The sequence below is a fragment of the Seriola dumerili genome, unplaced genomic scaffold, assembly GCF_002260705.1.
Source record: "Seriola dumerili isolate Sdu_G_001 unplaced genomic scaffold, Sdu_1.0 BDQW01000068.1, whole genome shotgun sequence".
Taxonomy (NCBI): Eukaryota; Metazoa; Chordata; class Actinopteri; order Carangiformes; family Carangidae; genus Seriola; species Seriola dumerili.
In genome coordinates this window covers 3863343-3878353 of record NW_019174323.1, presented here as the reverse complement: position 1 = coordinate 3878353, position 15011 = coordinate 3863343, and the positions used below count along the sequence as shown (strand labels likewise).

Sequence of the window (15011 nt, the reverse complement as noted above, 5' to 3'; positions counted from 1 at the left end):
GATTATACATGACTCCGTGAAACTAAATTTTATTGTACCCACAGGGCTCAGAAAGTCTGATCAGAATTGATGAGATTTTCTGGTCCATGCTAATTCATAGGTATGATTTATTTGAAATGTTTTTGTTGGGTTACATTTTAAATTTTGTAAAAGTTTCTACTGAGTTCAACATGTTGCTGTACTTAACCATGTATTATACAAAAGCTCCCATAATCCTGTTAACTCATCCTCGAATTGTGGACAAACTTTAACATGTTGGAAGCTTCATCTGAATCTGCGACCATAGCTGCTGCTGCTGCTTCTTTCTCAATCAAAGACAATCTGTTTACAATAGCCAATGGCTCCGCACTGCTTTCTGTGCTATGGACTTTATGTAAAAATAGCTAACGTGTTGGCTACCAGTTTCACATTCACATTGTTTCTGTACACAAACACAGAGTGAAGCACTTGTTTTTGCGAATATACATCCTGCTGATTCAATATGCAACGACAGGATATTTTATGTAGACGTAGATCATTTCTCTAAGTGTTGGCCAAAGAAACTGGTGTAAAGCGTCCACAATTTGCACTGTTCTTACGTATATACTTTGTAGTATACTCCTGTAAACTGTGACACTTTCCATCAAGTTGGTTCTGTATGATTTTCAGATGTAGATAACAAACTTACCCATGTGGTCTTGGTTGAAACGACATTGCTGCTTCTTGTAAGATATTTTAATCACTTGAGCTGTTGACAGAAAGACTTTTTTTTTTTTAATGTTGAGTCTCATGTCTTATTTATTTGAATTCATAAAATTTTCACTTGCTTTTGTGAAGATAAAACAAAAGAAACACTTTGCATTATGTTCAGCTTGGGGGAAAATATGTTCATCATCAACAGCCCTGAGGGGAAGTCAGGAAATTACATGCAAAAACATGTTCACACTCGTTCCTGTTCTCAAGATACTCGGTCATTTTTAGCTTGTGGCGAGCAGCAAGGCCACTGTCCTCCGCTGGGAACGCAGCCCACATGATCCTCATTTACATACATATATTACAGAGCAGAGGTATAACATAAGGTGGGGATAAAATGACCATTTTCAGAGCAGCGTTCAAGGCTAGTAACTTAGCAACAGCATCTTTATTTAGAGCCTTTTAAAGTCCTAGCGTGGGTCAAGCTGTGCCAGTTCCCATTGGGGAGCGCGGGTGTGATGGGAGCACAGTGGCTCTGATAAATGTAACTGGTGCCATAGATAAATGAAAATGCAGGAAGTGAGCATCATTAGCCATTTAATGCATTTAATTCCATGTCTTTTATTTAAACCTTAGCCACTTTTATTGGCTAAGCAGTGACAGTAACAGTAACTGCAGTCTATATGCAGTGGTGGAAAGTAAGAAGTACATTTACTCAAGTACTGACACTCATAGTTACTAATTACTTTTCAAATTAAGATTTTATATATTAAATAAGATAAAACTATACATTGTTATAGATTAAACTACAAGAACAGCAGCATATACAGCTGTTAAAAATGAGCTGTACCTTCAATGTTCAGCTGCTGCTTAGATGGTGATGAATTGGTCATAAAGTTTCTATAATATACATGATAAATTTAACACTTTTGGCATAATCAGTATTTTTACTTTTGATACTTAAAGTGCATTCTTCTGCTAATACTACTGTAATTTTACTTATGAGATTTTAAAGGTCCCATCTAAAGGTAAATGTTGATTGATGAATTGATTATAGATCAGGTCTAGGTTCTATATTAATACTGTGAAAGTATCGAAGCGCTCAGTCAACAGAGAAATGCACACAGCCTGTATTCAGAAACTGAGCCTTAAAACAAGCCATCAGGATTTCTGTAACTTTGTGATGTCACAACAAAACATTTGCCACCTTCAGCTTTGCCCCAAGCCCCGCCCACCTGGACCCTTCACCCAACCTTAGACCTTGGATTTGATTTCTTTTGGTTCTTTTGGTTTTTACCTGAAATCTGCTATGTTTTTATTTGACCACTCAGGAAGCAGTCAGCCAATCAGAGGAGAGGCTCAGAGCCTCCTCTCTTCTGATTGGCTGACCGATGTGTTGTTGCTAGAGCTCCAGAGAAGCCTGAGAGAGATGTAAAACTACATTGAGATGGTTTTTGGTCCTTAAAACCACAGATATATATTCTTATGGGTATCAAAACTTAAAACACCAGGAAGTGTAAAATATGAGACCTTTAAAAGCTGGACATTTACTTGTAATTGAGTATTTCCCTCGTTATGGTATCAAATACTTTTAAAAGATCTGACTGCTTCCACCAATGTCTGTATGTGGGAGGATAATTTAAAGGGAAGGGGCATCCATACTCTTATCAAAAATGCAACTCAAGTGCAGATACTTGGTAGAAAATGAGTGAAATCATCAGCAGTATCCAGCTGCAGAGCTCGCCTGCTGTGTCTCTCACTCATCACCACCACCCTCTGCAGTTTTCTCACGCTCTTATTCTACATAAATTTTCTCAAATAGCCAAACCATTTCCTGCGGGCAGAGTTATATATGCCAGCAGACTCGTATCCATCAATCAACAGAAACTGGCAATCTGTCCTGGGGCGTCTTTTCCATTCGCTCCATGCAAGTCTTCTTATTTGTATTCATCTGACAACAAGCATTTGCTTGCATATGTCTGTATTTTTTTGGGAAAGAACACTGGGGTTATCTGTGCAGGGAAAGCAGGGCGTGCTTTTTGCAGTCAAAAAAAAATGATGAACTGTGTGAACTGCAAAGAAAGCAAGTTTTGCCAACATCCACCTTGTTGAATTTGTGAGGAGTGTTAGTTTTGTGTTCCTTTCAGTCAATACAGACGACAGCTCTGTGCTGAAGGTTAAGAGTTGTCCCTCAAGCGATCACACAACCATCTGTCATGTTCATTTAAGCTCTGGATCATTTAAAGGTTGTGCAGCAAGGAAACCTTCAAATCATATCAGTATTACACTGTAAAAACACGTGCATTCCCTGTGTCATACAAATAAAAAAAAAAAGGTGTACATCAGTGTCTTGTCTGTTAAGTATTTTAACTGCAGTTAAATCAGTTAAAATTAAGGATGCAGACAGCACCACTGGAGTCAGTTTTGCTCTGTGGAGCTTTTTCTGACAAGCTGTTCAAACACAAGCCAAATGAAAATCTAAATTTAAACACCAACACACAATTTTTTTTTCTTTATTTCATACAAAGTTCCCTCTGCTCTTGAGCACTGCACTTATTACATGAATCTTCAAATAACCTTAAAAACAGTTACCTGCTCTTTTAATAACGTCAGCTGACAAGCCTCTGTTGGATTCATGTGAAGTCTATTCAAGTGTGGCGTCCAGAGCTGGGACTGCACGGCTCAAGCAGCTTTACTGCCACCAGCAGACAGAAGAGCATATTCAGTCAGTAGTCTGTAGTCTTCTGCAGGAACACTCAACGAACTGCTGCAAATATGAGAACTACTACTAGAACAGCTCAAAAAGAAAAGGACAAATCTCTCAAGATTAAGTGATGGAAACAGTGTGACTCTAACTTTAGTCTTTATTCAGCATCCTGTTTCTGCGGTCTGATGGGGCCGACAGATGGAGGTCGGTTGGTGAACGGGTGCCACTGGCCCTGGATGCTGGGGTTGTCTGTGTGGAAGGGCTTGCGGATGCGGATGATCTCCAGGCCGGACTGATTGGTCAGTTTGGTCAAAAGCTCGGAAATCTGCGGAGACGTTTTGCTTGTGACGATTTCTTCCCTCACGTTGCCGTTCACTGCCAGGACGGAGAAAGAGGAAATCACTAAGCGCACTTTTGTTATTAACAGACCTGCTTATTGTGAAATGTTGCAGGGTCAACAAGAACATAAGACTCAGAGTGAAACTACTTCACTAAGTCTAATGAAAACCCCAGTGGCATTTGACTTACCTGAATCAGTGGAGGTCTCTAAAAAAGCTTGTCTTATACTGCCCCCTGCAGTATCTAGTAGTAGTAACACTACTACTTTGCTGTAGCTCACTCTTCATAAGTCTTATACATCTATTCAAAAACAGCAGAGCTTAACTTCAATATAAAGGCTGATTATGACCCTGAACTCGACCTTTCAACTGTAAAACATGCCTTGGATTTTGATATTTTGGCCAAAGTATATTTTTAATAGAACAATGTGATTCAGAAGTTTGCATAAAATTTCAACTAGAAAAAAACAAGACAATAAAAACACACAATAGCACAGGAAAATAATGTAATGAGTAATAATATAGTATCACTTTATTTTACAGTTAAAAAGACCCGAGGTGACTATAAATTCCTGTGTTACTACCATGTAATATGGTGCCAATTATAAGGAAAACTGACTGTTCAATTGGTAAAAATCCACTGTCTATTGGTCAGGTCACAGCAGGTCAACTGAACATGTAATAAAAATGTAATATATGTTTACAGGCAACACGCAATTCAGCATATATGAAAGATAAAGCTTCAAATAATAGATAAATGTTTACTTTGGTTTAAAAGGATCTCTGTCTGTCTGGATTTCAAATATATAAGAATTTAACAGTATGTTCAATGAAATTCATCAACTGTTTTTAAACTCAACACAACTACCTTAACTGTGATGACTTCCAGGAAACTTCCCGGGAAATAATTAGGAAATCAGCAAATTAAATAATTATAATGAATAATCAAGACACAAAGTAATGAGCACTTACAGTACTCTGCAACTATTTTGGGTATCCTGCAGGCCTGAGGAGACACGTACACCACAGTACCAGGGTTCTCCTTGGCATAATCCACAACGCCCTCTTCAATAAACTCCCTGAGAAACAAGAGGAAGAAGAAGAAGATTTGATGCTGTTAGTGGTGGTAACCAAGAATATTTGATGCTGCACTTTTATTTTTTTCATTATTCACATTCATTCAAGCAATATACTTATCATGAGTAAAGTTTTGAGGTACTTTACTTGTTACCGTTTTCTGCTTCTTTATATTTAAAATCCATTTCACAGCAAAACGCTGTACCAGTCGCTCGGCCTCATCTTTACTGCTCTGCACGCTGAACACAGAGCGTTGCCGTAGCAGCTCACCACAAATAAAACTGAATTACTGATTTCAATCATTTTTGACCATACACATATAAACATCCGTTTTGGTTGTAGAAGCACAAACAGAAATGTAGAATTTTTTATCAGCGTGGTTGTAATACATGAAGTTTGATTTTTGATTTACCTCTGGGCTTTAGCAGGTGTGTTGCTCATGTTGTGACTTGTCTGGCTAGGAAGGTGAGACAGTCCAGTTTCATATGAAACCAAACTCAATCATGCAGGTTTATGTTCTGACCTTCAGCTGTAATTATTTCAGTTTCATTGCAGAGAAGTCTTGTTTTGCCCATCATTTGGGCAGAAGGGTCAAAATACCCATGCTGAATTCATCCAAAATTGACCCAGAATCTGAGAGTGAATTAGCTGCAGATTATGAAATCAGTTTTAGTGTAGTCTTAGTTTTAAGCCTCCATTAGCAGTACATGTAACACACGTTTATATTTACAGTTACAGTTGAATTATGTTTAAACTGTAATTATTCGCAGCCACTTCAGCCTCGACTCGAGCCAGAGATGTGGTGAATTTGTGACTGCGACGATATCTGTCACTTGGTGAAATGAACCACAGACATATTAAAAAACAGTTTGAAGCATGGCTGCACTTCAGGCTATTCATCTGCTGTGACTTCAAGGTTAGCACTAGTGCTAACCACCTTGGAATAATGTGTCAACAGCTGGAATAATGGATGGATATTTTTTTCTGTTTGGTGATTGAATCTTTCTTGCTGAAATGCACTCTGGGGCTTGTAGTTACCTTCTATACTTCACTAAAACTCAGATATTTTCTAAAACAGTTGTTTTGATGTTGAAATCCAGCCACTCATGCAGGAGGAAATCAATCTCAACTGGAGGCTAAGAAAGAGCGAAAGAAATGTAATCTTTCAGGAGGAGACCATCAAGAAGCTCAAAGAGGAGCTCGCCCAGAGAACAGCTTTCTGGATTCAGATGGTACAAATGACAGAGGAGGAGAATAAATAGCTGCAGAGATTGAAACAAGTCCCGGAGGAGGAGGAGAAAGAACTCAAGGCACAGAAACAAGGACTGGAGGTGCAGAAGCAAGAACTCTAGGCAGAGACCCAAGTCCTGAAGGAAGAGGGGAGAAAGCAGGGGAGACTGAGATGTTTCTGGTTTTGGAAAAAGACCAAAGAGGAGTAGACAGAAAAGAAATATTAGGAGGAGAAGGAGGCAGAAAAAAAGAGACAAAAAGAGGAGAAGAAGGATAAAAGGAAGGAGGAGAAGGAGGTGAGAAAAGAAAATGAGAGGAAGGAGAAAAAGAAAGAGCCCCATTATTTCTCTTTCCCCCCCACCCACTCTTCTTCCTTCCCTCCCCTACCCCTCTGTTCTCCATCTCCCGCATCCCCCATCCTTCTCCCTGCGCTCCACCCTTCATCACTTAACCCTCTCTCCTCTATCTCCCTCACCCTTCTACTCTCTTTATTAAAAATTCTAATTAAAAATCAAATAATATTCCTGCCTGGATGAGCCTCTCTGAATAAAGCTATAGAGTATAACTCCTGCTGTTACATCATGTTTAACCATTGAAACAAAGTTCTTTAAGTCTTATTTTGAAAAGGATGAATGTTAAATAATAACAGCTGTCATTCCAAATTATAATCTTATCTTGTGGTAAATTACAGGAGCTGCTTCCGTTATAAACAATAACATTCTGCAGGAACACCATGAGACCTTCATCCCTGACAGGTTTATGATTATTCTTAATATTATCATTATTTGCAGATTATTACTTCACTGTAATTTAATTATTATCAGACAATGAATGTCTCTTTTTAAATGTGGATCAGACTGTTTTTACAATAAAGAAGTTGCACAATAAACTTTTTTGACCTCTTGACAAATCATGGTTTGGATGCCACAGCCTATCTGGATATTGTTACTGAGAGTGTGCATCCATTTATGCCCACAGTTTACCACCTTCCAATCTAACGGCTACCTCCAGCATTAGTCCCATGCACCATGACACAAAGCAAAAGCTATCTCAAGCTGAAATGTTTCCAACATCTTCTATAAATCCATGACATGAAGAACCGAGGCTGCTTTGAAAGCAAAAGGAGGCCCTACTCAGCCAGTGTTGGTATGGTGTTCCTAATAAAGTGCTCACAGAGTGAACATATAACCTTAATCAACTTTAAATACTAGGTTTATGATTTATTTTTTTTACCTGACTCCCAACGAGCTCTGTGCTTTTTTGGAGAAGATGATGGAAATCCGTTTCAGCTGGCAGACATACCGACCGACCCCGTTCTGGAGAACACTCTTCAGGAAGCGGCTCGGCGTCCCTCTGGCCGTCATCTTTCTACCGGGGGTTAAATATCAGCTATTAACTCATCTACTGTTACAACCGTCCGACAAAAACCAACCTGCTGAAGACGCTAAACAGCAATAACTTTCATAGAGGACGACTTCAGGGGCATGTGTATAGCGCAGTCCGTCCAGAATAAACTCCGGTGTGAAACATGTAACAGACACCACGGTTAAAAAATGTAACTTAAATAAAACAAAATACTTCATTGTGAGACTTCTTCCCTTCGAGAAGAAAATATTCTAATATTCTTTAAATCTTTTAATTTTTATAAAATGTACAAGGATATATTTCAAGTGTTTTACTATAATGCTTTTGCATTGCGTTGCCTTTCGCCGCACGTTTCACACGGACTTGTTTTGAATACGCACCGAAAAGCCCGGGTTAGAGGAGCGTGGAGGAAAATGAGTGCAGATAACAGAGGCAGTAAGTAGAAATGTACGTGTTTATTCTTTAATTGAACTTCATTTATTTATAGTGTAAGCTTTCATACTCCTCCGTGCTAATTTTCCCCAAATCGTCTGGGTGTGCTTAATTTAAAAAATAACGGTTTTCTGCATCACTGTCTGTCCTTTCCCTGGCTATTTAGTTCAACCTTTGCAACTTTTACTAGTGTTAGGCTGATGTTTCTTCATATTTTCATGTCTGCTGCAGGTTCAATGTCCTAGCCAGGTAACCAATGTGGAGAAGGTTGCTACTGAGGGGCACCACCTGTCTCTTGCAGGTGGAAGACCCTAACTTTCTCCACCAAAGACACTTTTCATCCCTGTGTTTGAGACTTGTCACTCACAGGCTCATTCACAGGCCTCCTGCTGCTCCCTCTGTGCTAAGGTTTCCTGGTGCAGGCTACTTCTTGGCAAACAATGAGACAAGGGCGTATAAAAAGGATACTAAATCCACTGTGGAGCTCCCTGTATGTCCCATCACAGTCACCGATATCAAACAGTACATACGCTCCAAAGATATTCCCTTCCATGATGGCTACAGTTGCCTCCACATCCCGAGCATCTTCGTTGAGTCGTCTGCCAGGAAGGACAGTTTCTCCCTGTTCATCGACAAAACCACGGGCCAGTTTCTGTGTAAAGACACACTGGTGGAAGGGAGCTGGGAGGATCTCCAGGACTGTCTGGAGGTGATGCAGAAGGAGGAGCAGGACTTCCTCAGCCCCCATGTGCTGCTGGGATATCCAGAGAGTGTGGAGGAGCAGGAGGAGAGGGAGAGGGAGCTGAGGGAGGTGCAGAGGATCTGGTCCAGCGCTGTGCCCCTCACTGACGTCCCAGAGGATGAGGCTCAGCTGATTAAAACCATGTTCCAGGTACTGTTGAGAATTATGATACTTATTATTTTATTTCATTTATTTTCTTCTTTATAAGTCAGGACAGTAAAAAAGTAACAGCACCACCATCGCATCTACATCACAGTCCCTAAAAAACTTCTTTAAGGATCCACAAAGACAAGATAAATTGAATAAGTTGATTGAAATTATAAATTCAGTGCGAGCAGACTTTATATCATTCAATAAACAGCTCAACATGATAAGCTTATAGTTATCAATGAAGGGAAAACCAGCCCCCATTCACAAAATTTAAATGAATATATTACCCATGTTGTCCATCCTTTAATGTGTAGATTTAGTCTCATACTTAGTAAGGATTTTGTATCTATAACTTGTAAACATCCCATTTAAATTGTGAGTAACAACATAAAACGTAGTGTATATGGAGCTTTCAAAACTTAATTCTGCACAGAATAAAATGCAGTGCTCCCAGCATAATAAGTACACATGACAATAAAAAAAGAGATAAGATATTAGTTAAAACAATAAAAGCCAAGGAACTGATAAGAAAGAATTTAAAGAAACAATGCCAAAATAGTATAAACACAACAATAAAATAAAACATACTGACATATGGTTAAATATTTTATATTATAATATTTGCATTTTATCTTTTGGTTTGCCTGGGAGCATTGTTGTGACAATCAAAAACTATTTCCTGCAACACACACATTCAATTCAGGACAACTTTTGTGTCGTGCAAAGAAAAAAAGAAACACTCCAAAGAAATATATCAGGACGATTTTCCTCACAGGATGATAACATTTATAAATGTTTTCTTTCAGATCCCAAAGGTCTCAAATGCAACCCTGAAGAAGTTTGGTGTGAGGCTCTTCAAGCCCACCAAGAGTCTGGTTTTCCCCTGGTTCGGCGGGCCTGACTCCTCCTTGAAGGGGGTGAAGCTCCTCTCCGCCCAAAACACAGACACTGACAAAGTGACCTATAATGAAGCTACAGTTCCAAAGTGTAGTTCTTACTACAACCTGTTTGGCCTCCCCCTGGTGAGCCGTATGGACTCTGAGGTGGTTCTGACTGGTCGTGAGCTGGACACTCTGGCTGTGAGTCAGGCCACAGGACTCCCCAGTGTTGCTCTTCCACGTGGGGTCAGCTGCCTTCCTCCGGTCCTGCTGCCCTATCTAGAACAGTTCAAGCGGGTGACGCTCTGGCTGGGAGAAGACATTCGCTCCTGGGAGGCGTCAAAGATCTTTTCTCGTAAGCTGGGTCTGCGGCGCTGCTCTCTGGTGCGACCCGGGGAGTACCAGCCGTCTCCCGTAGAGGCGCTGGCACAAGGGAAAAACTTGAACCGCATCATCAAAGCCTCAATCCCAGCGGCCCATAAATCCATAGTGTCCTTCAAGCAGCTCAGAGAGGACGTGTACGGGGAGCTGCTGAACACAGAGCAGGTGGCTGGAGTGAAGTGGATGAGGTTTCCAGAGCTCAACCGGATCATGAAGGGACACCGCAAGGGGGAGCTGACTGTTTTCACAGGTATAACTAAACTAAAAATATAATCCTGGTTTGATCTGTTTAATACTGATATAAACAAAGCTCTCTTTTAGGCTCCAAATTCCACAGCAGGTAGCAGTTTTCAGCATAAAAGCTCTGATAAACACTACCTGTGTACTATCTGCCTATCTGCCTATCACCAACAAGTGTGAGTGACAAAGGCAACAACTGGCTTGTAGAAAAATATTATAATTATAATGTGACAGTACATCAGTGTTGTGTTTTCGGTTTGTTTCAGTGCATTTAAGTGGCCAAAAACATCAATTCTTGCAGCTTTAAAAACTTAATTTTGTTATTGTCAATCAGTTTGTAACTAAGTGTTACAGTGTTTTTAAGTTTCGTGTCGGTGCTATCCTCTTTGTTTAAATATGGATCACAGTTTATAAGGCATAAGACATAGAATAGATAAATAAATAAAACATTCACATACAGCAGGCCAAAGTTTATTTTTAATCCAACTGTCCTGAAAAAGAATATTTGGGGCAAGAAGGCTGGGCTGTGCACCAGAGTGTGAATATCATCATCTGCTTTTTTATTATGTCTCATCCTTACAATCAAACATATAGTTTATCTTAATACGTATTTATGTTTCTTTGTTGACCAGGTCCTACTGGCAGTGGGAAGACCACCTTTATCAGTGAGGTGGCCCTGGACCTTTGCATGCAGGGCGTCAACACATTATGGGGCAGCTTTGAGATCAACAACGTGCGTCTGGCTAAGATCATGCTCACACAGTTCGCCATGCAGAGGCTGGAGGAGAACCTGGAGCAGTACGACTTCTGGGCGGACAAGTTTGAAGAGCTGCCGCTCTACTTCATGACGTTCCACGGGCAGCAGAACATCAAGTAAGGCTTATCAGCGCTCCAGGAATCCAGCTAGCTGTATGGATGCAGCTTCTTTCTTTTTACTCCCAGTCAGTTTTATGTAATTTCTCATTTTAGTGAGTGTACGACAAGAACAGAACATCAAGTAATCAATAAATCATAAAATAAAAGACACGAGATAATGTTAATAAAGCCTCTTTGAATTTAAATGAGCTCAGCAGTGCCTGAATATGTCAGAGCTTTCTTCAATTCAACCATTACCTGGTCTGACCCTTCTCCAACCTTTCAACCTTTTCCACAGGACGGTTCTGGACACGATGCAACATGCTGTCTACCTCTATGACATTAACCATGTCATCATTGACAACCTGCAGTTCATGATGGGGCAGGAAAACCTCACAGTAGACAAGTGAGTAACAGTTTAGTTTTAAAAAAAAAGTCTTTCTTTTAAAAGTGCACTGTCCATGACAAATATGGAAATAATAATGGTTCTTGTGATCCAGGTTTGCAGTTCAGGACCACATTATCGGGGCATTTAGGAAGTTTGCCACCAACACGAGCTGCCACGTCACTCTGATCATTCACCCCAGGAAAGAGGAGGACGACCGTGAGCTGCAAACAGCATCTATCTTTGGTTCAGCTAAGGTGAATGTTTCTTCTGTCTGTTCTTTAAGATAAAATGATTATCACTTGAATCAAACACGGGGTGGGAACAGAAGCAGCAGAATTCATTTCAGCCATTTCATAATGGTCTAAATAACAACTATATAGTAGTCAGTGAACAGATTGATTGATTGCTGCACACAACCTGACTAAACCTGGGCAGAATTAAATAAAAAAAAACATATCCATATAATTGAAAATGTCATGTGTTATAATTGGTGCTTGTAGATCTCTTCACTGCGGTTCAAATCTGAGTAGTTTTTTAGCGCTGATCGCAAAGTGTCTGTGGCACCAAATATCAAAAGCAGTCAGGTACCCAAAGTTGGTATCAATCTGGTTGGATTTTTAGTCGTGTCTATTTATTTTGGGTCATATTTTTCCTTATTTAAATCATAATTTTGCTAATTTTAGACTGTTTTATGTAGACAAAGTTCTTGCACAGATGCATTATGTTAAGACTAAATTAAACAACGATGCAATTTAATTTATATTCCTCAAACGATGTTATGGTAGACAGTTTTGTTCGTTTTGCTATCAGCACCTGAAACTTGGGAATCATTTCGGCACAGAAATGACATTAGTCAGCCATACTGTTTGCAAATCTTTGTTATTTGACATAACTGAGACACATCTTTATCTTCAACCCCCTCCAGGCCAGCCAAGAAGCCGACAACGTCCTCATTTTGCAGGAGAAGAAGCTGGTGACGTGTCCTGGCCGCAGGTCCCTGCAGGTGACCAAGAACCGTTTCGACGGGGACGTGGGCATCTTCCCTCTGGACTTCATCAAGGCCTCGCTCACCTTCTCAGCTCCCATCAAAGGCAAACACAAGCTGAGGAAAGTCCCCACCAAGCCAGACGACGAGGAGGTTGAGGGACATGAGGTGGCGCCGAAGAAGGACGACATTAAAAAGGACAAGGCAGAGAAAGCAAACAAAACAAAAAAGACGCCACGACCTGTTAAGAGTCCTGCAACTGGAAAGTAAACCATCCAAGTGTATTCCTAAACAATATGGATTTCTGTATTGTACCACTTCCACATTCGTATTACAAGTCAGAAAAGTCAAAACTTTGCCCTCATGTCTTTAACATAAAAGATGATCTTGTAAGACGGTTTCATGTCCATAACATAAGGTTCAAGAGAGCTGAACGCACAGTATACTGTAACACAACCATGATTGTATGTTATAGAATATATGAAATAACAGTCCTTGATTGTAAATCCCAACGATACATATTGTTTCAGATTACTAAAGAATTAATTAATTAATTTCATTACACAATGAAGTTTGGAGCCAGAATGTGAAATAATGATGGTTAAGTGTTGTTCAACTTCTGTACAGTTCCCAAAGCTTTTCTGTGGAGACACTACTGTATAATTAGAATGAATTCTCTGCTAAAAGCATTGATGAAAAACTGTTAAACTTATTCAATTTCAAAATATACTGTGACACAAAGAGCTACTGTTTTTCATGTTCTGTAAAACACCAACACATGTCCTGTTTGCCAAGATGATACAAGCACTGACTCTTTCTTGAATCATCAAATGAGCTGCTTTTTTAAATAAAATGCTTGTGATACAGTTTTTCATCTGATATTTTTTCCTTTGCAGCCAGCAGAGGGCAGTGCGTGTTTTACAGAAGACACTACACGCCAGATAGGAGCTGATGTGACTGAAACCTCCACAGTAAATATCACTGCCCTTACTTACAACTGGCGTCCATAACTGACTGCCAACATGTGCATTTGATTTAGCTTTGTCTCACGGCCTCAGTGGTGACTAGTTTAACATTTCTGAAGCAATTAGCCCCAGATGTCTGTGCGATTTATAAACAACTACAAGCGTGACAGTGCACAATCATGCACATTAGCAAGATCATGGTTAATTCTGCACTGTTCAGTCAAACTGCAAACAGTGCAGTTCCCTTGTGTTATTGCTTTTCATACATATTTTTCACACATTTGCAAGGAAATCAGAAATGCTTGGCCTCCTTTAACCCTGCTGCTGATAATTAAAGGCCCAATATTTTACACTTCTGTGTTTTATTTGAAGTGTTGATCCATAAGAAGATATAGTTGTGGTTTTAAGAACTAGAAACCATCTCAATGTAGTTTTACATCTCCTTTCTCAGGCTTCTCTGGAGCTCTATAGCAACAACACGTCAGTCAGCCAATCAGAAGAGAGGAAGCTCTGAGCCTCTCTTCTGATTGGCTGACTTTTCATAGTGATCAAATAAAAATATAGCAGATTTCAGGTAAACACTCAGAGAAACCAAATCCTGCAAGGTTGGATGGTGGATCCAGGTGGGCGGGGCTTGGGGCATGGCTGAGAGCGGTGAGTGTTTTGTTGTGACATCACAAAGTTACAGAAGTCCTGACAGCTCATTTTAAGGCTCAGTTTCTGAATACAGGCTGTGTGTATTTCTCTGTAGACTGAGCACTTTGATACTTTCACAGTATTAATATAGAACCTTGACCTGCTTTATTATTAAAAAAGACATGGACATCTACCTTTATACAATATGACAGCTTTAAGTGAGGTCAGATTACACATTATGTTAAAAGAAAGGTTGGTGAGGTTCTAGAAGTTTTCATGCACCTGGCTAATGCTTTCTCGTCATTGACTCCAGTCTCACATTACACAATCCATTATTTAGACTGAGTGACTTTTAGTAAATGCAAGGTGTGTTTCAAAACATCTCCACATGAATATTTCATAGGTAAAATCAATCGCTTTGCCTGGCCTGCACTGGTGTAGGGTTGCATGAACAATCTGCAGCTTTCAGGAGTGAGAAAGTCTGTACTGTACTGTACTGTAGACTGCTGCAGGATGTATTGATGGTCAAAGTGTCGTATTTCATCACTGCAATGCCAAATAAATTTCAGATTTATGGCATTAAGGGAACAGTTCAGTGTGGGAGCATGAAAGTGTCTGTGTGTTTTATATCAGGGCCTCTGATGATTTTCACCCTTGGCATCCGTACTGAGTAAATTTTGTCCCACATTCAGTCACTCTTATTAGAAAATGAAAGATATTTGCATTTAAGGAATCAGATTAAGACACTGCAGGACTGTTGTTGTACTAGAAACTAGCACATAACATGAGGCATTGAACATCAACTAAAGATGACTCTAATACACACATAATGTGATTAATTTTCAATTTATCAAATACTGTTTAATATTGTTCCACCGAATTCCAGAGTTCAAAGAGAGTGGGGCCTCTCTGTCTGCCTCTGAGATCTCTGCTGGCTCCATCTCTGACAGACCTGGCACCAGACTCACTT

At 39.9% G+C, this 15011-nt stretch overlaps 2 protein-coding genes across 3 annotated transcripts; one reads left to right on the top strand and one right to left on the bottom strand.

The window, feature by feature from the left end:
* Positions 1 to 3155: 3155 nt before the first annotated feature.
* Positions 3156 to 7524, bottom strand: mrpl43 (mitochondrial ribosomal protein L43). The gene is made up of 3 exons (XM_022743290.1): positions 7258 to 7524; positions 4690 to 4796; positions 3156 to 3754 (listed from the first exon to the last, which is right to left on the bottom strand). Exons 1-3 carry the CDS (start codon positions 7386 to 7388, stop codon positions 3537 to 3539), a joined length of 456 nt encoding a protein of 151 aa, XP_022599011.1. The 5' UTR covers positions 7389 to 7524; the 3' UTR covers positions 3156 to 3536.
* Positions 7525 to 7770: 246 nt separating this feature from the next.
* On the top strand, positions 7771 to 13951 carry twnk (twinkle mtDNA helicase). 2 transcript variants are annotated; one of them, XM_022743283.1, is made up of 7 exons: positions 7771 to 7824; positions 8053 to 8713; positions 9520 to 10222; positions 10845 to 11085; positions 11366 to 11473; positions 11568 to 11709; positions 12381 to 13951. In XM_022743283.1, the coding sequence occupies exons 2-7, from the start codon at positions 8078 to 8080 to the stop codon at positions 12708 to 12710; spliced, it is 2160 nt and encodes a 719-aa protein (XP_022599004.1). In that variant the 5' UTR covers positions 7771 to 7824; positions 8053 to 8077; the 3' UTR covers positions 12711 to 13951. The 2 variants fall into 2 exon arrangements, with proteins under 2 accessions (XP_022599004.1, XP_022599005.1); XM_022743284.1 differs by having other exon boundaries at positions 7778 to 7836.
* The last annotated feature ends 1060 nt before the right edge of the window (positions 13952 to 15011 follow it).